General features: G+C 42.5%; 1 protein-coding gene across 2 annotated transcripts in view; it reads left to right on the forward strand.

Annotated features, from left to right (window-relative positions):
• The first annotated feature begins 314 nt into the window (after positions 1–314).
• The window catches only part of frmd3 (FERM domain containing 3), a 110,082-nt gene continuing 82,402 nt past the window's right edge, over positions 315–27,994 (forward strand). For both annotated transcript variants that reach the window (XM_007906830.2, XM_007906829.2), the window contains exon 1: positions 315–722. In XM_007906830.2, the coding sequence (XP_007905021.1) occupies positions 462–722 (261 nt within the window). In that variant the 5' untranslated portion in view covers positions 315–461. The remainder of the gene's footprint in view (positions 723–27,994) is intronic.

The raw sequence follows: 27,994 nt of genomic DNA on the forward strand, positions 1-27,994 counted from the left end.
GGAGGGAGGAGAGGAGGAGGAGGAGAGGAGGAGGAGGGGGAGAGGAGAGGAGGAGGAGGGGGAGAGGAGAGGAGAGGAGGAGAGAGGAGAGGAGGAGGAGGGGGAGAGGAGAGGAGGAGAGGAGGAGGGAGGAGAGGAGAGGAGGAGAGAGGAGAGGAGGAGGAGGGGGAGAGGAGAGGAGGAGAGGAGGAGGAGGGGGAGAGGAGGAGGGAGGAGAGGAGGAGGGAGGAGAGGAGGAGAGGAGGAGGAGGGGAGAGGAGGAGGGGGAGAGGAGAGGAGAGGAGGAGAGAGGAGAGGAGGAGGAGGGGGAGAGGAGAGGAGGCACTCGGGCGCTGCTCTGCCGCTGGAGTTTGACGCCTTTGCTCTGTGCATTCGGTGTAAACGTTAATGAAGGTGTGAGGCTGTCAGAGGGGGAGAGAGAGCCTCTGGACACCGCCTGACGCAGTCCGGCTCCGGCTCCCATGTGCTGGGGTTTGCTGTCCCCCCCACACGGTGCCGGGCAGCGGGAGGGAGTGATATCCCGCCCTCCCCACCCCTCGGTTTGCTGGAGAGCCGCTGGTGTTGGATCCCCAGAAGCGCCTCTCCATTCACCGCAGAGAGGAGGACAAAGAGAGAGGATGAAAATGCTCCGCTTTCGCAGTGCAAGTGTCAAGTCGTTGAACCAGGAGATCAGATGCACCATCAGACTGCTGGACGACACCGAGCTGCCCTGTGCCATCCAGGTACAGGGTCCCAGGCTGTTTGGGCTTCATGTTTTGTTTCAAAGGCAAACACTCACACAAACGCACACTCACTCACACACTCACTCACACACTCACACACACACTCACTCACACACACACTCACACACACACTCACACACTCACTCACTCACACACGCACACTCACTCACTCACACACTCACACACTCACTCACTCACTCACTCACTCACACACACACTCACACACACACACACAAACACTCACTCACTCACACTCACTCACTCACACACACACTCACTCACACACACACACACACACACACTCACTCACTCACTCACTCACACACACACACACACACACACACTCAATCACTCACACACACACACACTCACACACACACACACAAACACTCACACACTCCCTCACATACACACACACTCACACACAAACTCACACTCACTCACAAACACTCACACACCAGCTCAGATGATAATAGCTTCAATGTGATGGGGAGGTTTCCTGTTCAGGTCTTGTACAGTGCAGTACAGTACAGTACAGTACCAATCTGCTGCTTATGCAAAAGGTTTTTGTGTTGTTCTGTTTGCTGAGGATAATGTGATCAGAGCCGCTGCTTTACAATCTGTCCTTTCCACATAGAGAGTAATATTGAGAAGATGCTGTAAGTGTACACTGTGTCCTGTTACAGCAATAGGCTGTAGAGGCTCAGGGTACTGTACTTCCCATTCAAACTGTTGTCAGGGATTTGCGACTCCAAATTGTTATTGCACTTTGTTTCAAACAGGAATCGTGATGCTGAATTCTTGAAACTGTGACAAATTGACCTGCTTAGGATTTAAAGTGCGTGTGTTCACACAGCCCTCGCCCTTACCTGATACAGTGGTATTGTTTTTAAGTCGTAAAGGAAGAGGAAGGTGGTCCAGTATTGGTGTGTTTACCTTGTGAGAAACATACACACACACACACACACACACGTGCAGCGTTTGTGGGTTCCCTATAAATCGCAATTTTGTGTTCTTACAGTTTAAAGTAAACAATAATATTTTATAGCGGAATTTCTCTGTGTGTGAGAGAGAAACAGGGAATTCGTTCCAAATTTGTCTTTTGAGCTTAATTTACAGGTATGTTTTCATATAGCACCCTCTGGTGAAAATGATGAATCCTGAATTTAAAATACATGTTTGAGTGCCTACATATAATTTTGGCAAAATTTGCTGATGCACAAATGATTTTTTTGGTCAGTGGCTGTCTGATACATGTGGAAACTCATCTCTACTCGTAAAGATGTACAAACCAAACCGAGTTGCATGCATTCCACCCACATGTGGAAATACCCTTGTACAGGAATGGAATCCCTGCTCACTCCCTGGAGGAATGCATCCTATTTATGAAGACCTTAGACTCAGACTAGCAAGAGCCAAGATTTGGGGACCTGTTTGGGCTTGCGGGATTAACAGGAGCTGAGTGGGAAGAAGCTCTGCCCCCAGCGACTAGTCTGCCATCCAAGACCAAACAATAAACAAGGCTTATGTGCTATCATCAGCAGTGCGCTGGTGAACTGTGGACCTGCCTGGCTCAGCACCCAGACTATTGAGACCACATCAGAGGGTTGACTAAATTCTCACATCCCAAGCCAGTTCAGATCCAAAGAGAGCCCACTTACCTACAACAACAACAACAACAACTTAGATTTATATAGCGCCCTCCACACCGGAGGGCGTCTCAGAGCGCTTCACAGTAACGGATCCTGGGGCCGAGCCAGGGGGAGGGGGAGGAAGGTGACCAAAGGCGCGGTTGAAAAGAAAGGTCTTCAGCAGAGATCTGAAAGTGGGAAGGGAGGGAACGAGGTGAAGGGAGTGAGGAAGGCAGTTCCAGAGCCTCGGGGCATAGTGGCTGAAGGCACGGCCGCCGAGGGTGGAGCGGAGGACTCGGGGGACGAGGAGGCCAGACCTGAAGGAACGAAGGCAACCGGTGTTGTTTTGAGGAGAGAGGAGGTCAGAGAGGTAGGGGGTTACAGAGGAGTGCAGGAATACGAGGGTGAGGATCTTGAAGTCGATCCTCTCTGGGACAGACAGCCAGTGCAGTCTGGCAAGGACTGGGGTGATCGGGGAGCGGAGTTTGGTGCGGGTGAGAATGCGGGCGGCAGAATTTTGAATGATCTGGATTTTATGGATGGTAGTGGATGGGAGACCGGCGAGGAGGGTGTAAGAGTAGTCCAGCCGAGAGGTGACATAGGCATGGACCAGAGTTTCAGCGGCTTTTGGGGAGAGGAATTGGCGGACACAGGCAATGCGACAGAGGTGGAAAAAGGCGGTGCTGGTAAGGGACCGGATGTGGGGGAAGGAAGGATAATTGGGGGTTGAAATTTCTGTGAAGTGCAGTGACTGCGTATTTGTAGGCAAAAGCTAATTTACACACAGCATGCCCCACAAGCAGTCTTGAAGAGAATGACCAATTTATTTGGAGGATTCCTCGTCAGCAAGTATATTGAGTCTAGACCCTTTTTCCCAGTATTTTTGAGATGAGAGATCTATCACTCTGCTTTCTTTCAGAAGTCTCAATTGAACCATAAGGATCATCTAATAATTGCACAAGGCCCATCTCTTTTTAGGCACAGATTGGTGCTGTACATATCAAAAATAAGTGCTTCTTGAATAGTATGGGATAAATATCTTTGCTTTATTGTCATCACTTTATTGTCATCGCACTTTTATGGAATGATTTAATAGAAGCAGAAAGTGCAGGAATAGCACACGGGTTTTCTCTACTTTGGACTCTGACTTTAACTTAGACTCTAAGACTGTCTTAGAGGATTGTTACTGCTTTGAAAATTTCAGTTGATCTGTAATTTGTGTACCAGGTACTGAAGGCAAATATATCTGTCAAATAGCTGATGAGCAAACTTTGAGGCTTGGAATGACAACTGCTTTGAAGGCATTACCTGGGGTCTGGGTTCGGGAATACAGTACACGCTCATATCTCATATCTCTTGTTTTTCTGCACAATCGAGATGTTGTTTAGCTATACTGAACATGGAATATGGATTCCTAGAAACATCACAAAAATATATTACAATCAAGGCATTTAGATTGTAGATTACATGAAGACAGTTTATAACATCATCTGTGTATCAGTTATAATAATTGTTGTGCTTGACATGATGCTTAATCACTTTGTAGCAATGTATCAAATTGCTTCAAAGCATTTACTGTAAAGTGGTGTGACTGAATTTGTAGGTGAATGCAGCAACTAGTTTGCAAATAAACAATATCCCACAAACAGCCATAAAGTGAATGATTCATTTTTTTCGGGGATTGTTGGCCAGGACACCAAGAAAAACTCCTTTCTCTTTTCAAATAGCGTTCATCTGAACAGGCAGGTAGAACCTCAACTTAGCGACTCATCAGAAGGATGACACATCCAACAATACAGCACAACCCAGCATTGCGTAGAATATCAACTGAGACTGTACGAGTTTCGAGTCTGGCCGTGGAGCTTGAACCCACAATCTTCTGACTCACAGGCGAGAGAACTACCAACTGAGCGAGGTTGACATGCAGCCTGGACTGTGATCTCAAAAGTAATTGTATTATTGAGAAGTCGATGAATGGAATCAGGTTGTTGGTAGCTGTTATATGTGCGTGGGTACCTTATCAACTTATGTTAAATTATTAATGTCTGGGATAGAACAATAGTAGGCCTCCTTTGTAACATTGTTTGCTTAGAAGTAATATAAAATACAGAATTAATTCACATCTGTTGTTGATCAATCAATCAATTGAATGATGTTTAAAATCACATGTTGTTTGACTTCATGCTCACCAAGATGGTAGCCTACTCTTCTTCAGTCATTGTCAACTTGTGTGATCTCAGACACTGTGTCATCAGGCGCTTAAAAGCACAGATTCAGGCAGAGCCTATTCAGTCCATCGAGTTTGCTCCGATAGTTGATAAGATCAAAGAGAATCTTTTAATCTATTTCCCGCCTTTTCTCTGTATCCCTTCAACCCTTACTTTCCAGCTATCTGTCTTACATGCCAATTGATTGTGCCTCTATGGCTTTCTAGGGAAACCACATGATCCATCAAAGCTGAGCCTGTCCTTCCCTAAGAAAGCTGATGCATTGCTGGGCAATATCAACTGAAAGCCAATGTAATCAACTAATTCCCTTTTATGGGATGGATCTTTGGAATCACCTGTAATGATTTGCTTTGGCTGCTGCAGGAGTGTATTAGAACATGCCCCATCTCCATGTCATTCTGCTGTTGATATTGATTATGCCATAGATTTGGCCATGGGTGTTTAAGTTGCCTTGAACTGAATGTGGTTTGGCACCAAATGCAGAGCCAACAAAACAAGGCAACATTGCATCCTGGAATGAATGATTAATGGTACTGTACCATATTATCACTCTGAGCTCATCCTGTTTTTTCCTTCACTCACAACCCCCACCCCCGCCTCCAGCCATCCAGTCCATCCAAGATAATTGGCAGATCAATATTCAGGTACCAAATGCTCATAAATGTATTCTGGATGAGACATCCAGTCAGCCATGGTGCCACTGTGGAATGTCTCTGAGTGCTTTATGGCTTAACAGTTATCTGACATTATTGAAGAAAACATCTTAAGTACTGAACAAGGTGACAAATGAGAGTAATAGATGCCTGATTCTTTTTAAAACAAATAGTGTAAGTCCTTTCCCACCAATTTACCAGGTCATTGATAATATTGTGGTTTAGTTTGATGGTGCTTATGAAACAAAGAACATCCTTTTGTTTTGTGAAATAGATGGCTATTGTGTCACACTTTGATGTTTATTTAGTCCAGAGAACAACATTTTGGCTGATTTTTCTTCCTTGTTATTTCAAAAGTTTTGCTGATAAGAAATAATAATGAAATTCTTTATTTGTTTTGCATTACATTACATACTAGACTATAGTAACAAAAAATGTTTGTATTTGTTTTAGTGAATAATGCTTTGGCATTCTTTCCCAGTGTTTTATTAAATCACCTGCTCAGCCCAGTTTTAGCCTTAGGTGTTTGTAGAAGCGCACAGTGGGGAAATATCAAGAGAGACTTACTTTCTATTGGAGTCCCGTAGCGTAGTGGTTGGCGCGCTCGCCTCCTAAGTGATAGGACCTGGGTTCAATTTCTGGGCAGGGTGAAACCATAGGCAAGTTTCCTTACTCCACACGCTTCTGTTTAACTAGCAGTAAGTAGGAACCTGATTAGTCGATTTCCTGGGGTAAAGATCCCTCCCCCCAAAAAAAATTGTCACTCAGTCCCTGATGGTTTGTTATGGACACGCTCTGTTGTGTGCAATTGGCTTCCGTGTTTCGCCCATAAAATACACTGTCAATTCACTTTACAAAATATTCTGTGAATTGCTTTGAGATGTCTCAACAATGCGATAATAATAATAATCCTTGCATTTGATTTAACGCCTTATCACTTCGTCCACACGTCTCAAAGCGCTTCATAGAATATACTGTAAAGTGAATTGATTATATTTTGTGGGTGAAATGCGGCAGTCAATTGCACACAAACAAGTGTCTGACAAAGTCGTTGATTGAAGTGACCAATTTATTATTATATTATGAAAAGACACTATATCAAATGCAAGGATTATTATTATTATAGCCTTATCCCAAAGGAAAGCTGTTGAATTTATTTTTTGGCGAAACCCAGATATGTAGTGTGAATTTTTGCATCTAACATTGTGGTACTTGCTTTTGGCACAAGGTGTCATTTTTGTTTAAGATGTGCTTGAAATAGTTGTGACGTTTCCAAAGGGAAGACAAGCGCAGCCACTGACAAGTTTTCTCTGCTAAGGTGGGGTTTTTGTGATTTTTTTTCCCCTAGTGCAGCTAATTTTCACCTATAAAGTTTATTTTCTGTAAACAAAATCACAGGGCATCATTATTGAAGACATGTCATAATAAGTACAACTGTATCATGTAAACAGTGGCACTGCTGGGATAATAGTGGTTAATTGCAGTTATTTTCTTGCAGGAATGAGTGGAGGAAAGAGTAACATTGAATCTCAGCCGTTTATGTGAAGTTCTGTTGTAAAATTATATATAGTGGTGTGATGAGAATAACAATAATCCTTGTATTTTGATAGAACACCTTATCCCTTCATTGAGATGTCTCAAAGTGCTTCACAAAATATACTCCCTAAGTGAATTGAGTATTTTTTGTAGGCGAAACGCGGCAGCCAGTTGTGCATAGCGGTGTCCCACAAACAGTTATGGATTGAGTGACCAAATTTTTTTTTGAGGAATTATTACTCCCGGAAAGCAATCTGCCAATCAACTAAAAACCGGGTTCCTGCTTACTGCGCTTTCAGTCACTACTCCCTAAAACTCTGGAACACTCTCCCTCAATCCGTCCACCTTGCCCTCCTCTCTCCCCTTTTTCAAGTCCCGCCTGAAAACCTTCCTCTTCAACCCGTGACAAAATTATTATTATTTTATATTTTATTTTGAAGGGATAATTAATTATCCCCAAATCAGGTGGAGAAAAGGAGGAGAGAGAGAGAGAGAGAGCGAAGAGAAAAGGAGGAAAGAGAAAAAGTGAAGAGAGAAGGAAATTGAGGGGGTGGGGGGAGAGAGAGAGAGAGAGAGAGAGAGAGAACAAGGGGCAAAATACAAGGATCTGAAATTCCTTCAGGCCTTCATGTCAGTAATGCCACTATTGTTAATAAAAAACGAGAAAGCGGTTAGTGAAGAACATAGCAGCTTCCATTCATCTGGACTGTTCTCTGTTCCTTTACAAACTGAATAAAAATTGTCACTGTACAAAATAACAACTCTCTGTGGTATAAATACAGTATTCATAGACTTTTAAACAGTTGCAAAAGTTGACAAAAATATAGATTTAAGGCAAAAATTGTTCGACAATTCTACCCCCAAAATAATATACCTTTCCCCAGATGAATTATCCTTTTCTATAATTTAGCAATCAATTGATAGACTCCAAGATGCTCTTGTCGATGCGAGTGATTATGGACATTATGATGGCAATGGAGAGATTAGAAGCAACCTCTTCTAGTTTTTCATCCTCATTCAGCAAGACGGCTGAATATGAAAATCAGTTTCATTGTGGATATAATCAACTTCTGGAATGTCTGTAGCTAACATGCATTTCTGCCTTTGGCATTTGGAGAATATTGTGTTAGCTTTGCCTTCATTTCTGGTTTATAGAACTATTCTTGTTTGACTGATAGTGCAAATAATTGCATAGCACCAACGAATTATCACTTTCCTTTTATTTGATTATTTTCCAATGAATAAATGCTGTGTTTGTAAATCATAAGTGAAACTACACAAAGGTAATTAAATTGATGAATAATAGTTTGAGGCGATTTGTGATTATTAGTATGTAAATACAGTCTTGCTCATAGCAGCATAATGAACTGAAATGAGAACAGAACAGGGATGTAGAAATGAAGATTTAGGCTTTTGTCCATTTCTTTTCGTACAGACCAAGGAAACTTTAAAAGCTTCAAATATTGCTGGACGTACACATCCAGCTTGTGCTGGTTTCTTTTCAACAGCTTAGCCCTCCTGAAGCTGTGTGCCAGCTTGCTATAGATGTAGGAGCTGTCTTTATTTCTCATTTCCTTTGTTCCATTTCATGCAAAATAACTGGTTCATATTTGATTCAGAGAGGAAAGCCCGGGTGACAAAAGCATACACTGAACAATAAGACAAGGGGTTGCAAACATATAGAGGATTGCAACAGAATAAACCAAATGAGCTAATAAAATAAGTGTGCCAAGGTTGCTTAAAGGTTTGGTTCTGTTGAAAAGTGCTGTTGTGACTTTGGTTGACTCCTCAAAGGTAAATGAATAAAAATCAGAGGAACATTTGGTTAATTGTTGGGAAAGTGGCAAAACAATGTTTATTTGATATTGGGTAAAAAAAAGTGTAAGGCTTGCAATGGCATATTGTGGCCCAGTATGAAGCTAAACTGCTTACATATCCTTGTTGACTATGCAGGTGTTCGAAGCAGGAGCAATATGTTTGCAGACTGGCCCATAGCTTTCAAGATAAATGGTACTAATGCCTTGACATCCTATTTTCCTCTGTTTTCCCGCCTCTATTATTTAATTCAATTGATTTATTTTCTCACCATCTGCTTTGTTCCTTCCAGACCACACATCATTCCCCAGTTAAAACGGTGGGGGAGTCATGATATCCAGAGGTTTACCCATATTTAATTGCTAGGAGCTGATTAATAATTATGACTTGATTTTGCTAGAGAAGAGCCTAACCTCCAGTTAACAGTGCTCTTTGATGTCCTGGCTGGCATATGAAGTGCCTTTTGTTCGGAACGAAGTGTAAGCCTGCAATCAGGTCACTGGAATTGTGCATTGGAACATTGTCCACTATGCTATTGATTTTGTTACTAACTGCTCTCCATCGTTGGGAATAAGTGCTCAAGCACATCCAGGCACCTGCATGATGTCTGTCTTCAACCAATTTGTGTTTACCCGGAGCATATGGTTGAGACCTTTTTGCCGCTTCTTACTGTGTGCTGCCCATTCATTCCGCTCAGCGATCTCTGGCCTGCTCTATGTCCCCCGCCCTGTCCGCCGCACCATTGGAGGCTGGGCCTTCAGCGTCTCTGCTCCTTCAACAACAACAACAAATTATTTCAAGGCCCGCCTCAAGATCCTCCTCTTCAATAAAGACTTTGGTCACCCTCCAACCCCTACCCTCCCTGCCCTCTACCCCTACTGATCCCACCCTCAGCTCGGGTGTGTATCCGTGACTGTCCAGTGCATTGGAACATCCTTCCGACATTAAATGTGGTATACAAATGTAATTTATTGTTGTAATGTGCAATATTTTGAGATAGGTATGAAACCTTAGTCCAAACATTGCCCATACACTAGAAGAAATATAGCTTGAGGTAGTGATATGCACCAATTATTCAAAGTCACTGGAAACATCCTCTCTGTTTAGATTCCCTGTGTCTCCTTATCCCCTTGATCTCGCTGCTGCTTTTGATGCTGTTGACCATCCATCCTTCTCCGTTTCTCCTCCCTAGTACACCTCCATGGCTCTACACTTTCCTGGTATCATTCTTACTTGTCCCAGTGTCTTCACTATGTCTCCCAATAATGGCTTCTCTTCCTGCCCTCACATGATGTCAACCACAGGCATATATATGCATGTGGATTACAATCAATTTTACCTTCACCTTTGCCGCTGGGACTGTTCTGAAAGACTGCACATTGTACATTAATTCCCAAATGATTCTCGACTTTCACAAATTCCACATCAACAAAACTGAGGCTATCCAGCTCGCTCCCATCAGCGTCTCTTCACCTCGGATGCTGACTGTATTAACCTTCCCAGTGGCTCACTCCAACTCATAGATCCTTTTTGAAACCTCAGTGTTTTGTTCGATCCTTAACTCTCCTTCAATCTACCATCTGGGCTCTGACCAGGGTTTGCTTTCTTTCATCTCAGCATCATTGTCTGTTTTCACTACTACCTCACTCCAATGCAGTCAAACCCCTCAATAATGCCTCTGTCACTTCCAGATGTCTCCATTACCTTGCTTACCAGCCTCCCCAATTCCACTCTCCACAAGCTCCATATCATCCAGAAGTCCTCAACCCACTTTCTCTCACTTGCCCACTAGCATCCGTGAGTCCATCGCCTTCTTCCTCACTCAACTCCACTGGTTCCCATTTGCCAACAAATCAATTCTGAGGTCCGTGTCTTTGTCTTCAAATGCTTCCACAGTCTTGCCCACTGTATCTCTGTGATCTCCTGTTACTCCCCCTACTCTGCACATTCTGGTCTGTTTTATGCCCCTGCCTGTTCAGCCCCACAATCAGTGGACAAGCTTTCAGACTTTGGCCGCCTCTACCTCTCAATTCCCAATCTGGCTCTCCATCTTTGTAAAGTGCTTTGGAATGATCTCCTTACATGAAAGGTAAAATTTAATTACAAATTGTTGTTCTTTCACATTGATGCTAACTAATAATAAGCTATTACAATAGCTTCTACGCATTCTTCTATTATCTTTCCTGGCCTCCAGCTGTTCGAGAGTACAGACAAATAGGATGGAAAAATCTGCAGTATGGTTTCTGAGACTACCCTTACTATATTTTGTTGATTATCTGAAGCAATTTATGGTTGAACCTAATTATCCAGGCTAAGTGTCTAATCATGCTATTTAGACAGAGAAAGTGCTTGTGGAGATTACTGTAGTAAGAAAGAAAGGCAAATAGAGCTGCACTTCATGCAGGTTGGATTGAAAAAAGTGAAAACTTCTTTTCCCAGGAAAGATACTGATATATTTGTATTTTTTTAACCTTTCAATGAATTCAGCAGGTTGGGAAGTAATTCAGTCTGAGAGGATGTTTGAGTTAAGCTGATGCTCTGCTTGAAAGTTGCCCTGCTTTCATAGAATCATAGAATTATACAGCACAGAAGTAGGCCATTCAGCCCATCGTGTCTGTGCCTGCTCTTTGATAAGAGCTATCCAATTCAATCCCTCTCCCCTGCTCTCTCCCCAAAGCCCTGCATACTGGTCCTCCTCAAATAATTATCTACTTCTCTTTTAAAAGTTGATATCGAATTGGCTTTCACCACCCTTTCAGGCAATGCATTCTAGATCCGAACAACTCGTGTGGAAAAATTTCTCCTCACCTCCACTCTGTTTCTTTTAACAACTATTTTAAATCAGTGACCTCAGGTTACTGACCCACCCGCCAATGGAAAAAGTTTCTCTTTGTTCACCCTATCAAATCCCATCATAATTTTGAAAACGTCTATTAAGTTTCCTCTTAACCTTCTCTGCTCCAGGGAGAATAATCGTAGCCTCTCTAGCCTCTCATGGTAACTGAACTCCCTCATTCCTGGCACCATCCTGGTAAATCTCCTTTGCACCCTCTCCAACGCTTTGACATCCTTCCTAAAGTGTGGCCCAGAACTAAACACAGTGCTCTCGGTGAGGCCTAACCAGTGTTTTATAAAGGTTCATCATAACTTGTTGACTTTTGTATTCTATACTTCTACATGTAAAGCCTCGTATCCCGTATGCTTTTTTAACAGCTGCCTGTCCTGCCACCTTCAAAGATTTACTTACATGAATCCCCCGGTCTCTCTGTTCCTTCACCCCTTTTAATATTGTACCATCAGCTTATATTGCCTCTCCTCATCCTTCCTCCCAAAATGCATCACTTTGCATTTCTCCACATTAAACTTCATCTGCCACATGTCTGCCCATTTTACCAGTCTGTCTATGTTCTCCTGCAGTTTGCTACTATCCTCCTCACCATTTACTACTTTCCTAGCTTAGTATCATCTGCAAACTTGGAAATTGTATTCCCTATGCCCAAGTCCAGGTCATTTATATACGAGACTAGACTTAAGAGTCTAGTCCTCTGATTTTCTTGCCCCACACATCACTGACATCATAAACCTGTCCCTCTCCTCTGGCTCTGTCCCCATTCCATTAAAAACTGCCATCATCACGCCCACCCTGAAAAAACCCTCCCTTGATGCGTCGCAGCTATCAAGCTACCGGCCCATCTCCAACCTCCCCTTTCTCTCCAAGGTCTTGGAAAGAGTTGTCGCCTCCCAACTGCGCTCTTTCCTCTCCACCCATTCTCTTTTTGAACCCCTTCAGTCAGGTTTCCGTGCTGCTCATAGCACAGAAACTGCCCTGGTCAAGGTCACCAATGATATCCTGACTATCTGTGACCAGGGCTCCCTCTGTCTCCTCGTCCTCCTCGACCTATCGGCAGCATTCGATACGGTCGACCACGCTATCCTACTCCACCGCTTGTCCTCCCACCTCAACCTTCAAGGCACTGTCCTTGAATGGTTTAGCTCTTACCTTTCCCACCGTCTTCACTTCGTCTCAACGAATGGCTTCTCCTCCACCCCCCGTACTGTCTCATGTGGTGTCCCTCAGGGCTCTGTCCTCGGTCCCCTCCTCTTCACCCTCTATATGCTCCCCCTCGGTGACATCATCCGCAAACATGGGGTTAACTTCCACATGTATGCGGATGACACCCAACTCTACCTTTCCTCCTCTACTCTCAACTCCACGACCACCGATGTCCTGACAGCCTGCCTGTCCGACATCGAGTCCTGGACGAGAGACAACTTTCTTCAGCTCAACGTGCGAAAAACCGAGGCCCTCCTGATTGGCTCACGTCAGCGCCTCCGCACCTCAGGCGCTGACACCATCAGCATCCAAGGCTGCACTCTCCACCTCTCAAAGCCAGTCAGGAACCTCGGCGTTTTGTTCGACCCTGAGCTGTCCTTTCTCCCTCACATCCGCACCACAACTGGCACCGCCTTCCATCACCTCCGGAATATCGCCAGATTACGGCACTACCTCACCCCTCACGCTGCTGAAACCCTGGTTCACGCCTTTGTCACCTCAAGGCTGGACTATGGGAACTCTCTCCTCGCCGGCCTTCCCGCCACCTCCCTCCACAAGCTGCAGGTCATTCAGAACTCTGCAGCTCGTGTACTGTCCCGCACCAGGCTTCGGGACCACATCACTCCTACCCTCGCTCGCCTCCACTGGCTCCCCATCCCCCAGAGGATTGATTTCAAGATCCTCATCCTCACCTACAAGGCCATTCACGGCCTTGCTCCCTCCTACCTCTCCAACCTACTATCCCCCTACCTACCTGCCCGTACCCTCCGTTCCTCTGGCTCCGGTCTGCTCCACGTCCCCCGCCCCAACCGCCCTACTATCGGTGGTCGGGCCTTCAGCCTCTCAGCCCCGAGGCTCTGGAACTCCATCCCCCAGTGCCTTCGCCTTGCTTCCTCCCTTTCCTCCTTCAAGGCCGGTCTCAAAACCTTTCTCTTTGACCGTGCCTTCAGCTCCCCTCTCGACTCTCTTCCTCCGCCTCGCTCCCTCCCTTCCCTCCCCTCACCCTGACCATTTCCCCCTCCTCTCTCCCTCCCTTCCCTCCCCTCACCCTGACCATTTCCCCCCTCCTCGCTCCCTCCCTTCCCTCCCCTCACCCTGACCATTTCCCCCAATGCTCGGGTCATGACCCAACTGTGCAGCGCCTTGGGACGTCCTCCTGACGTGAAAGGCGCTCTATAAATGGAATCTTGTTGTTGTTGTTGTTGTAGTGGTATTGCAGGCTGCCTTTATATAGCATTACTGAAGTAGGAAACACTATTCTGTTAGGACATTCAGTATTTATAGCTTTTTATACTATTTATGTTCAATCCTATAGGCAGATGGGCTATTTTATATAGAGAATAATGGTCTGGTTCATGCTTTAATTGCCTACTGCAAGTGTAGATAGCTTACCAGTTCAGAATATTCTATTTATGTTTGAAAACAAGATGTACAGTATATTCATTCAGTAAATCTCTAGATTTCACAGTGCTCTGTTGAGGTTATTCATGACACATTTGTGTTGAAATGAAAATAAAATGATGCAATATTTGTCCTGTTTTGACTCGTCCTTAGTCAGATATTCTGTCACCACAAGCCATTTCTATTTACCACTGGAGGCAACAAACGATCTTGAACTGGGCAATATGACCTTCAATGATTCTTTTTCAAGAGATGTTATTATATTTACTCAATTAGTTATTTGTTTCATTACATTATGTGGTGGCACTGTTCCCACCCCCTCAAAACAGCTGTCATCAATCCCATCCTCAAAAAATCTTCCCTGAATCCATCCCTACTCTCCATCTCCTACCTCCCATTCCTCTCCAAGGCCCTGGAATGAGTTGTTGCGTCCTAGCTTCACTTTTTCCTCTCTCTTCAATCCCTCTCTGAACCCCTCCAATTGGGTTTCTGTGCTGCCCACAGCTCTGGTCAAACTCACTAACAACATTCTGAATATCTGTGACCAGGGCTCTCTCTGCCTCCTTGTCCTCCTCGACCTCTCTGCTGCCTTCGATACTGTCAACCATTCCATCCTACTACACCACCTCTCCTCTCAGGTCAATCCTTGCAGACCTACCTTGGCCTGGTTCGAATCCTTCCTCACCCACCATCTTCACTTTGTCGCCACTAACGTCTTCTCCTCCAGCCCCCCCCACCATCACAGTGGTGTCCCTCAGGGCTCTGTCCTTGGATCTCTACTTTTAAATATCTACATGCTCCCTCTTGGTGACATCATCTGCAGTCATGGGTTCATCTTCCCCATATATGTGGGTGACACCCAACCCTACCTCTCTGCCTCAATTCCAAGACCACGGCTGTTCTCACAGACTGCCTGTCGGATAACAAGTCCTGGATGAGAGCTAACTTCCTGCAGTTGAATGTCAACAAGACCGAGGCCATCCTGCTTGGCTCCCGTCAGCGTCTCAATACTTCAGGCGCTGACAGCATCTCCCTCCATGGATGAACTCTACATCTCATGGAGCCAATATGGAATATTGGCATCCTGTTCGACCATCGACAGTCCTTCATAACCCACATCCATGCCATGACCTGCTCCCCCTTTCCCCACCTCTGCAACATTGCTCGGCTCCGCCACTGACTCACACTGCAGGCCGTCGAGACCCTCATACACGCATTCATAACATCCAGGTTTGAGTACCCAAATTCCCTTCTTTTTGGCCTCCCCAACTCCTCCCTCCATAGGCTGCAGATCATCCAGAATTCAGCAGCCTGTGTCCTCTCTCGCACCAGGCTCTGTGACCCTATCACCCCCATCCTTGCCCGACTCCACTGGCTTCCCATCACACAGAGGATGCAGTTCAAGTTCACTGGACCTCAAAGCCCTCCATGGCCTTTCTCCCCCTTACCTCGGTGACCCCCTACCAAGCTGCTCGCTCCCTCCGCTCAGCGGGCTCCGGCCCGTTTCATGTCCCCCTCCTCACCCGCCCCACCATTGGCAGGCAGGCCTTCAGCCACTTCCCCCCACCCTCTGGAACTCCTTCGAGCAGTACCTCCGCCTCGTCCTCTCCGTTGCCTCCTTCAAGACCCGTCTCAAGACCCTCCTCTTCTAATGTGCCTTCGGTCACCCTTCTTCCCCTCCTGCCCTCCACACTCCCAGATCACGACCCCCAGCTCGGGTCCGAAACACTGATTGTCCAGGGCCTTAGGACTTCCTCCCAATGTGAACGGCACCATACAAATGTTTTTTTTGTTTGTTTTTTTGTTTGTTTGTTATTGAACCCATTCAACCCAGTCCTAAATTAATTTTGATGGTAACATAATTTTCCTAACTTCACACATTGCATTGAAAATACTGAATATTTGGTATTTGCTTTTGGCTCCTGTACAAAGTTTCTATTTACAATTTTATTTGCTTCATGTCTTACAGTTCTGAATTGTATGTTTATGTATTTTCAAAGCAACTTTGCTGAAAAAAACTCAACTAATGTTGTCCATCTTACATCTGAGATTAACCTAATTTTTTACTGCTGGAATCTTTTGGTTAAGTTAACTGTTAAGTTAAGTTAGCTCCAGTTAACTGGAGTCCTGTAGCTCAGTGGTTAGAACACTCGCCTTGCAAGCGAGACACCTGGGTTCAATTCCGGGCAGGGCAAAACCTTGGGCAAGTTTCCTTACTCCACACGCCTAATAATAATCCCTCCAAAACAAAACAATAATAAATTGGTCATTCTCAATCCACGACTGTTTGTGGGACACTGCTGTGCCCAATTGGCTGCCGTATTTCGCCCACAAATATACAGTCAGTTCACTTTACAATATATTCTGTAAAGCGCTTTGAGATGTCGAGAAGACGTGAAAAGCGCTATATTAAATGCAAGGATTATTATTATTGCCAAACCATTAGAGGAAATGTGCATCATTTAAACCCTAGGGGATAGAAATAATGAAACTAGTGTTGCTGGAATGATCTGCATTACACTGCACTGAAATGGATCGCAAGAGCGTGAAACACAATCGATCCCCATTTCACTGGTTAATGGAAAATATTATCTAGCTTTAGTGAATAAACAAAAACTGATCAGACTCATCTCGCTGGTACTTCTTGTCCTGATTCAATCATTTGAGATCGGAAGAGTAAAAATAGCAAAACACTCTTTGATTCAATGAATATGGTGACTTTGTCGCCACTAACATGGAAAAGTCCACGGGCAAGGTTTCTGTTTACCATAATCTCTCAGTTCAAGTGAAAATAAACAGTTTTAAATATTTTATACATTGTACTTCACAATCACTGAAATACTGTTATTTTTCACACTGTTTGCAGAGATCTTTCTGTTGAAAACTTCTGTGATGACAGTCTCCATTCATTTCAATGCATGTGTAAGGCAGAGTATTTGGAACTGAAGATCTTGGATCCTGTGTGTTCAGTCTCCCAGCCAGTATATCTTTCGGGATGGGGTAATCCCTGATTGCCTCCCAGACTGATATGATGTGACAAGCCCCTTTGAGATGAATAGATCTTCTCTGGGCCTTGTGGGACTATTTCCATTAACTGAGATCACTGGAGAGACCAAGGAGAGAAAGAGATCTGAAATTGCAATACTCTGAGGTTTGAACGTTGGCAGTACTGAATTGCAATCTTTGTCTGAGGTGATAAGGAGAGCACTGTGAACAGAAATTACTCCCGAGAACATTTTCATTCAGTTCTGAAAATTTATTTCAGTCACTGTAGCTTGGTCTCATAGTTTATAGTAAAAGCATTTCTGTTGCATACTTATTGTGTTTTTTTATTGTACATTTTACAATACAATACAAATTTACATTTGTGTAGCACTTTTCACATTGGGTGGATGTTCCAAAATGCTTAATAGTACTGACTGGGCACCTGAGTGGTGGGGGTGGGTGGGAAGATTACCAAAAGAGGTTGGACTTATGATGAACCTTGAGCAAGGTGAGGGAAGGGAGGGAGGGAGGGAGTTGGAGGGACTCCGGGATGGAGTTCCAGAGAGTAGGGGCAAAAAGGCTGAAACCCCACCCGCTGATGATAGGATGGGAGACATGAAGCTGGACGGTGTTCGCTGAGCAAAGGGAACGGGTCGGCAGGGTTCGAGGAGATCACAGAGGTCATGTGGAGCAATATGTGGAGGGATGTAAAGATGAGGTATTTTGAAATGCACCAGGACAATAACAACGTATTTATACAGCACTTTAACATAGGTTAATGTGTCAGAGCTCTTAAAAAGACTTAGGCATTGAACAAGGGGGAAGGGACCATCAATGAGGTTGAAGAGGTAAGTTTTTGGAGGGGATTTAAAGACTGATACAGAGGGGATCGAGGCAGACGGGTAAAGGGAAGCAGTTCTAAAGGTTAGTGGCATAGTTGCTGACAGTCACTAGACAAAGTGTCAAAGAAGAAACGCTGCATTCTGTCTCTCTCAAGTTTATACTCCTGGGACTCGAATGACTCTTCGCTTTAACTAACGTCACCCAGGAGAGAACATCCACTCATTTGAACGGGGACTGGCAGGTCAGTTTAGGAGCCGTTCCGGATCTGGCTCACCCAGAAACATGCCATTCACGACATTGGGGCTTGGCACTATTCATTATTATTTGAGACTAACATGGGGAACAGCTGACAGTTGTGTGAACCAATGTACTCTTCATTTAGTTAAAAATAAAAAATCTGGGGACGGAGTGTCATTACAGACTAAAACATTATCCTTTTACTGCTGAGAACCAGGATTAGATTGCAGCCCAGACTGACAATCACCTTTCTCATCAAACGGCCACAATGTTTGTGGATTGAATGGTTGTACAGCATGGATGTGGGTCGTTACATTGGCTGTTTTACTCAGGCCACACAGAAGTTGTCAGTTTAGTAATTGTTCATATTAGAGCACTAAAGGGTGGACTGAAAACTTAGATCAATTCCACCTTTTGAAGTAACACACCCAGGATATGACCATAGGTGAGCTTGTCTACATTTTTTTTAAAAAAGTGTTTTTTTTAATAAAAGGCAACCTTGCTGCAAAGTGTCTGGCCTCCTGATCAGGGCAGCTGTCTCACCAGATGAGACCAACCTGCCAGTAATTCACTCTTCCGTCACTTCCAATTATCAGTGAAATTAAGTTGCATTATTTAAAGAAAAGAAATTGTTCTTCATTAGTGCATTAATGCATTTGCTATGTGGGAGCGTTCAATGGATTTCAGGTCACGGGTCGAGCACTAGGCTGTAGAAGGGACCTGTGTATAATGTACCTAAAGCTTCACTGAGTGCCACATCTGCCAAAGATCCATGCAAACTGATACTCATAGACCAGGATAAACTGTCATTAAGAAACCATAAATTAGATTATGCACATTAACGCAGAATGAAATTCTATCCTGTGCTCTGCTTGTTATTCTTTTTCAGCTCCTTACCACATTATCATCATTGCTGGAATTGCTTGCTTGGATCAAGAATGGAAGTTTCTGCTGCATGATTAAGCGGTGCTGGGTCACGCACAGTAGTGTGACCCTTCTCTGTAGCCAACCAGCCATAGAATCATGTTGAAAAAACACACTGGCATCAGTAGTAGAAAGGAATACACAATAGAAGAGGATGATGCTTTGCTAAGGAAAGTTTTTTAGCAATGTGACTACATTTGCAGATGACACAAAGCTAAAGAAGGTGGTTGACTGTTAAGATAAACAAGATAGGCTACAGAAGGACTTGAACATACTTGGGAATTGGGCAGATTAATGAAATTCAATGCAGAGAAATGCAAAGTGCTTCGCATGAGGACAAAACATCCAGGAAGGGACAATTATTTAAATGGAAAGAAAATAATCTGTATGGAAAATGAAAAGGACCTAGGTGTCTTGATTGACAATAAATTGAAGCTATCCCATCATTAGCAGTGAGTAAGGCAAACCAGATGCTGGGTTGTATTAAAAGGGCAATATTGAGCTGAAATAGTGGGGTAATCCTGCCACTTTTAAATCACTGGTGTGACTGCACTTGGAATACTGTGTGCAGTTCTGGTCACTGCAATATAAAAAGGATATTGCAGCAATTGAGAGGATACAGAGGAGGGCAACCAAAATGATTGAGTGGATGGAGGGACTGGAATACAAGAAGTGATAGGTAAACTGGACGGACATGTTCCCACTGGAGAAGAGAAGGTTGAGGGGTGATATAATGATTGCAGTCTTTCGGATTCTGAAGCGACTAGATAATGTAGAAAATGATAAGCTGTTTTATCTTGTACTGAACGGTAGAACCAATGGCCATGGCTTGCGATTGAAGACCAAATCTGACTACTTCAGTGAGCGAGGAGTAAACTTATGGAACAGGCTCTCTAGGGAGACAGTGGAAGCAGAAAGTGTTGTTTGTTTCAAGAACAATTTAGATAGATTTCTGCTAGAAAATAATATCTCGGGATACAGTATATAATTTGGGACATGACATGTCAAGCGCCTGCCAGGATTGTGGAAGGTGAACTAGATGGACCTTGGTCTTTCACCTAGCAAATTCTTATGTTCTTATGTTCTTTTAATCAACTAAGTACCATTGATTGAATAATTCAGAGAAACCTTTTAATGAACTCCTGTTAGGATTACACTACACCAACAGACGGTTGCTACTGAGCTAGGGTGACTGACACTTAACTCTGATTAGTTACCAGTTTTTTGTATAATATCAGCAGGTAACTGTATCTCCTTCACCCTGGGGATCTGTTGGTAATACAAGGATTTATAAATAGAATTATGACAATACTAGTATCCTGTGTAATACAGTCCTGTGACCATGAAAAGCTCAACAGAGGTCTAGTGACTACATCTAAAATTCTACGTAGGAAAACGGGAACAGGGGTGAGGTCATTCAACCTATTGAGCATGTTCTACTAGTGTATTAGATGTTGACAGATCTTTTAACACTAATGCCCTGTCCTTTCATCTCTGCACACCAAGTACCCATCTATTTCTCTTTTTAACAGCCTATTGATTCTTCCACTACAGATTTCTGGGACAGAGCATTCCACATCTTCACAACCCCCTACCCCTGACCCAGAGGTGAGAGCTGGCACAGTGGCCAGATGTTGCTGCTGCTCCTCACATTCAGCAAGGATGCTGTTTGTTCAGAGCCTCTAGAAAACTGCGGGGGCAGTTTCTGCCTGGGTCTAGATTTACTCTAACTACATAACATTTTAGAGCATCCAACGTTTTAACAAATTGTTGGATTCAGGATTAACTTTGAAATTATTTTTCTGCAGCTCCAAAACATCACATGAATAAAGTAAATCTAGCGGAACATTCCCCCATGAACGTAGGAACAGGCCATGTCTTAATAATACTTGCATTTAATATAATGCTTATCATGTAATTAAGATGTCTCAAAGCGCTTCACAGAATATACTATAAAGCGAATTGACCGTATATTTTGCGGGTGAACTTTAAATGGTGTATCTTACAATATTTTGGGGTCCATGTGTCTGTGCTTTTACTCTAGCAGAATGTTTCATAATCTGCCTTCGACTCAGATATATTTTAATCCGGTTGTGTCCTGATTGTCTGCGTACTGTACTTTACGAACTTTGTGTTACTTATTGTTTATAAACTGAAGGTCCTGGTTGTTCTCTTATGGATAAATTTGCAGTGTCAAAAAATATTAATAATACATGCCTGTGTTTGTTATCTTGTTTTATTAATACACACATTTCATTTACGCTAAAACATGATTTTGTCTTGTTGTCACCTTCTGCTTTTGCCATCACTGTGTATAAACACTCATCGGAGCAGATATTTTGAATTGTATCATGGGGTGTCTTGGCACGAAAATGTTACTACAGTATTTAACACTGATGGCATTAATGGTGCACAGTCACCATCAGAGAGTCCTCTAAGTGCTTATATCCCAACACTCCAATTCTCTTTAATATCACTTATAAAATGGAGGTCCTCTGATGCTCTTTTATGTCTAGTGCCAAAAATACACACTTGTGTTTGTTGTCCTGTTCCTGTAATACACAGTTTCACTACAATATATTTTTTCTTGTTGCTATTTTCTGCTTCTGCCACCAGTGTGTAACAAATTCTTCCCCTTCTAAATGTAGCCCAGCCCAGAATCAAACCTTTTATCTTCACCTTTTGAATTTAAACAAAAACTTTCCAGAGGAATATGTATTAATAATAATCCTTGCATTTGATATAGCAACTTAAAACATTGTTGTGATGTCTCAAAGCGCTTCACAGAATATATTGTAAAGTGGATTCAGTGTGTGTTTTGTGGGCGAAAAAATTAAAATAAGGGACACAACTCTTTTGTGAACAGATGTAGCACCCAGAACACATAATAAAATCTGGATATACTGTACCGTGCTGAAAGCTGTAATATCGTGTTGACCTTTAATTGTGTAGAAAATTATTTTAGTCAAGAAGGAGCTGCCTGTTGTAATGGTATTCACCTATGAAATGAAGTAATCGGCGTTGAGCTGATTTGAGACATCTTCACTTTTAAACCTCTTTGCTCTTGAGCTCAGGCAACACAGTTCTCTTTCACGGTAATTGTGAAGCGGCCCGCATTCAGCCATGGCTTAGCAGATGGTTGATTTACGAACATCCTGTATTACATTTTGCATCAAAAGGACAGACCTAAACCTTGCTTGAGAAATGAATTGAATGAGTATTGTCGCGGCTGTAATTTTATTAAGAGAATAGGCGCAAATAAATTGACACTCCTCCTAGGTGAGGGGAGGTAAGTGGGGTCCCCTTGGAGCTGACCTGACTGCAAGATGCTATGCTCGGCAATAGAATATCAGAAACTAGTCAATCTATGTGGTGGTCTCAGTAGTCTAGCTCCTAAGCCAGGCGGGTCTGCAGTATCCAAAACAGTGCTGATGACAGATCAGCCATCAGCAAGATTTGGAGTGACAGATCAGTCTTTATCAATGGAAGCAAGGATTCTTCCCAATTGGCTCCTATTAATCCTGCAAACCAAAGCCCTAGCAAATAAAATTTTGGTTTGCAGAGGAGGAGGCCAACCAAAATGATTGAGGGGACTAGACTGTGAGGAGTGATTAGATCAACTGGGAATGTTCACGCTCGAGAAGAGAAGGTTGGGAGGCGATATGATTACGATCTTTTAAGATTAAGAAGGGAATAGATAATGTAGACCATGATACACTGTTTTATCTTGTACTGAGCAGTAGAACCAGAGGACACGGCCTGCAATTGAAGGGGAGTAAATTCAGTACAAATCTGCGAAAACATTATTTCAGTGAGTAAGTGGTAAATATATGGAACAGGCTCCCTAGGGAGATGGTGGAAGTAGAAAGTGTTGATTCTTTCAAGAACAAATTAGGTAGATTTTTGTTATGAAATAATATCTCGGGATACAATATATAGGTTGGGACACGACATGTGTATATGACTGCCAGAATGCAGGAAGGCGAACTGGATGCATCTTGGTTTTCTTTCGCCTAGCAAATTCTTATATAGGCTAATCTTAGCTGGACAAGCAGTGGGAAGACCTAAGTGACAAGCTATGTGGTTTTAGCTAGTTAAACTCCAGCAGTGCCCCAATGCACACTCTGGGGTACCAAACCTTGGCTATTGCCAACCAGTGCTTAATACTCTCCAGAATTAAGTAAGAAGGATGTGTCCCCTGGGAGAGAGTGCACACTGCATACCAGACACAGGAAAATTTCCATCTGAAAGTGGCTTAAATATGTGGAACTCATCAGTCTGGTTTGGATACTCTTAAGCATGGTGATGGGTTTCCACATGTGTTACGACAAATGTCTGCAAGGTTAAAGTTGTTGAAAAAATAATTCAAGTTCAGTTACAAAGAAATTATCCAAATACATGAATGGAAAGGTAATGCATCTAATTTTGTTTCAAGTAATGAAACCCGAATTACTTGTATTGTTAACCAACATACCTTTTCAGTATAGTAGACACTTCTTCATTTTCACAAGAGCAAAATGAGCAAAATCTCTAGAAAAGCTTCATTTCTGTTTACACTTTTATGCAAATGTATACATACAATTCTTTAAATGTAACTTTTGGAGAGAAGTTAAGTAAATAAGTCTTCTTGGTCGAATTATGAAAATTACGGCTGTTCCTACATATTAATACAATAATAATCCTTGCATTTGACATAGGGCCTTTCATGTTAGGAGGATGTCTCAAAGTGCTTCACAAGATTTACTATAAATTGTAGTGACTGTGTATTTTGTAGACAAATGCAGCTTACACTTTGCACACAGCAGTGTACTGCAAACAGGCATGAAGTGAATGACCATATTTTTCTGGGGATTGTTGGCCAGGAGTAACCCCCTCCTTTTCTCAAATAGTGTGAATTGACCTTATTGCCCTATTGTAATCTTAATTAAATCAGCATCTGGACTCGTTTGCCTATGTCCTACATTTCCCTTTGTAGGACAAAGAGAATTCTCATTGGAATGATATATTGTACTTCAGCGCCTTGGGACGTCCTCCCGACATGAAAGGCGCTCTATAAATGGAATCTTGTTGTTGTAGTTGTTGTTCACAAATTGAAATGCTTATGACTACAACTGTTTAATAGGATCAAGTTGTACTATTTTTAAAAAATCTACTACAAAAACTACAATGGATGAAATTGACATTAAATTAAAATAATTTCACAAGTTATATGTTTAAAACTTCTTCATCCTTCCTTGTGTTAACCAAGGTCCCATCTGCCTGTTTAGGTTGATGTTAAAGATTCCATGGCACAATTCGAAAAGGGAAGCCAGTTTCTCCCAGTGTCCTGGCTAAACAGTCCTCAAATAAAATTGATGATTCACTTCATGGTTGTATGTAAGATATTGGTGTGCGCTTCATAGTAAATCCTATGAAGCATTTTGTGATGTCTTCCTGTTGTGTAAGGTGCTGTACCAAATGCAAGGATTATTATTATTATATTTATATGACTCAATGATGTGAGAATTGTAAAGAATTTAAATGGATATATACTTGCATTGTTCCGAGTAGGGTGCAAGGCAATAGAGGGTAGGTTACATAACTGGCTTAACAGAAATGTCTGGAATCTTAGTGGGTCCATAAAACCGCAGAGCTGGGAACTGTCCTTTCTAAGCAATTTATGGAACTATAAAAAAGGAAGCAGAAATGCTAAATTTGACATTCTATCGTATAATCATTCTAATTTCATAAAAAAAGAAGGAAAGAAGTGGCTGATAAACTGTCCTTCCACATTGGCTTCTGAGTTTCGAGCCAGCCCAGATGGATGTAATGCAAATTTGTTCTTTGACATCTGCTAACTGACTAACTGATTGAGTTTAATAGTGAATCTGAGACAACAATTCCCATAATTGTGCACTAATTGAGCACTTACGCAGAGGTTATAAGAATTGGCTGATATGTGTGAAGTAGTCTGTAGCTCAGTGGTTAGAGCACTCGCCTTGCAAGTGAGACACCTGGGTTCAATTCCAGGCAGGGCGAAACCTTGGGCAACTATCCTTACTCCACACGTCTAATAATAATCCCTCCAAAACAATAATAAATTGGTTATTTTCAATCCATGACTGTTTGTGGAACACTGCTGTGTGCGATTGGCTGCTGCATTTTGCCCACAAATATACAGTCAATTCACTTAACAGTCTATTCTGTGAAGTGCTTTGAAACGTAGAGAAGACGTGTAAAGCGCTATATCAAATGCAAGGATTATTATTATTAATTGGAAATGTTAACATTGGTGCTGCCATCAAGGTGGGTATAAGGCACATTCGGCCTTGTTTCCTTGCACCTCAACATCTGATGTGACAAATCTGATTTTAGGATTCTTTCCTTCCCCTTCCCCCCTCAGCATCGTGCTCTGCCACTCTGGGACCTACCCTGTGTGAGGGGCGCTAAATTGTTGTTTTTGTCGTTGTTTCTTTCTCTGCAAAATTCCATTATTTTCAGATGAAAGAATCATAGCTGCCTGTGAGTTGGAAACCATTTATGAAGTGGCATGACTCAGAGGCTAACACCAACTGGATCCAGCTTGCATTGTTTCTATGAACTTCCCATTGAACTACAGTAGAGCTAGCAGTGAATGAAACCTGTTATCTAATAGTGGGTTCAGTCTCAACAGAATCATGTATTAATTCAGATTGAACCAGAAGAAATCCTTCAATACCACTGAAAACGTATCTACTGCTAACAACCACAACGCATACACCTCCTTCCTTCATCATCAACATTATAAACCCCAGTGATGTGCAGCCCCAAATAAAATGGTGTAAGATTGTTTTAAGAAACATTGCCAAAAACACAAAGTAGAAATAGAATGGTTTTACCCATGAGCAGGGAAGTGAGATAAGGGAGATTATCCTCTTCAGCTTGTAGCTTGCACTTTGAGAAGATGGAGAAGGATTGTTTCTGTGGATGTCTGCCAAAAATGCTGCTATGTAAACAAAGCTTCCTCTTTGCTATCCTGGCCCTTCCTCTACTTGCATCCTGTTCATCCCCATCATTTTCGGAGGAAAGTTGTCCATTTAGAATGCCATGGTTGAAGGTGCAGTCAGCCCCTGATTATGGGGGAAGTGACCTTGTGTTGGAGGATTTGTGGAGTCCTGTAGCTCAGTGGTTAGAGCACTCGCTTTGCAAGCGAGAGACCTGAGTTCAATTCCAGGCAGAGGGCGAAACCTTGGGCAAGTTTCCTTACTCCACACGCCTAATAATAATCCCTCCAAAAACCAAAAACAATAATAAATTGGTCATTTTCAATCTACGACTGTTTGTGGGACATTGCTGTGCGCAATTGGCTGCCGCGTTCGCCCACAAATATACAGTGAATTCACTTTACAGTGTGTTCTGTGAAGCGCTTTGGGATGTCCTCCCGACGTGAAAAGCGCTATATCAAATGCAAGGATTATTATTATTATTATTATTACTACGTGATATCACAAATGGAAGAATATTTAATTTAAACTAGCAGGTTCCCAATCGTGTTTGCTGCTCAATCTGCCACGGTGGTTCCTTGAACAGTAGCCTGTAGTTTGTTAATGACAAGATTGATTAGTTGTATATTAGCCTTGGTGTGAAAAGTCTCAGGGAAGTCAGAAATTAAATAGGAAAAGAAAGCCGATCTGAAACCTACCCATTAATAAGGACCAATTAAGGATTTTACTCCAATGACATAGAAATGTCCCGCTGTCTTTCCCTCTCATACTGTTGTGTGACCTCTTTCTCCCATTCTGTCTCTGTCTCTTTGCTACACTTTAACACTTATTGCACTAGCTCAATAAAGCTTTCCCATCTTCTCTCCCCTCCTTCCGCCCCCCCTCACCCCCGCCCACACACATACTCACTCACTCATGTCCCTTTCTCTATATCTCTGGGGTGATGTTTGTCTGTCATATCTGTGAACTTTGAGACATTATCTGGAGTGAAGTTATTGTTTGTTGTTGTTTAACTCTATTTGTCCATTGTTTGTTTCTTCTACAAAGGCAAGTATTTATTGTACAATAAGTACTTATTGTACAAGTATATATGTACAATAAGTTATATAGCGCTCTTCATGGAAAATAATGTCTCTGAGCATGTACATATGTATGAGAAAGATATAATGCTTTCATTTAATTCAAATTATGTTTCTACCTAATAAACTGAAATGTCTTTGTTATTTTACTCCGAATGGCCATACAGTGAAGTATTAATGTAATATGTTCCATTCAGCTGAAAAATCTTTTAGCCTTTCTTAACACATTTCATAATCATAGGTTCTTCTGAGCTAAGCATTTTCTCAGTTAGTTCATTGTGTTATATTTCATCTGTATTTCAAAACCGGAGTCAGAATTTTTAACTCACAGTCACTTGTTCATTGCCCCGCGATTAAAACACTATTCCCTTAAAACATAGTGTTCTGCATAATATGAACGAATCGATTTACAGATAACGTTGCTGTTAGCAAAATAAAAAAAAGCAGTGAAATTATATTTTATTCCTTTTCAATAGTGAATGTACCGAATTACATTTACCAACCCGTCTATTTATTCCATCTCATCAGGAATGGATCATCGAATATATTAGTTAGTGAAAAACCAATATCATTGTTTTATACCCCCAGGAAATGATGAAGGCAATTTTATGAGTTTGGAGTGGGAAGAAAGGAAATTAAATTATTTATTTCCTGAATTAAATACGAACTGTGATGGTGCCCTAGAGTGAGTGTGAAGATGTTGTGGAAGTGAATATGAACAACATCAACATGCATTTATATAGCGACCTTCATGGTGTAGCGTCTTGGAGCACTTAAAGGTGCCCGAGAAGGAGGGAGAGCAGTCCCTGAGAGCTCATCTGATATGTTTCTTTAACTAAGAATGATGTGTATTCTAGAAGCATTAACGTCTATAATTGAGAAGTAGGAAATGCCTTGTATTTAAGTGTTAAATGAGATGGAACT

This window comes from Callorhinchus milii, unplaced genomic scaffold, assembly GCF_018977255.1.
Source record: "Callorhinchus milii isolate IMCB2004 unplaced genomic scaffold, IMCB_Cmil_1.0 Scaffold1, whole genome shotgun sequence".
Taxonomy (NCBI): Eukaryota; Metazoa; Chordata; class Chondrichthyes; order Chimaeriformes; family Callorhinchidae; genus Callorhinchus; species Callorhinchus milii.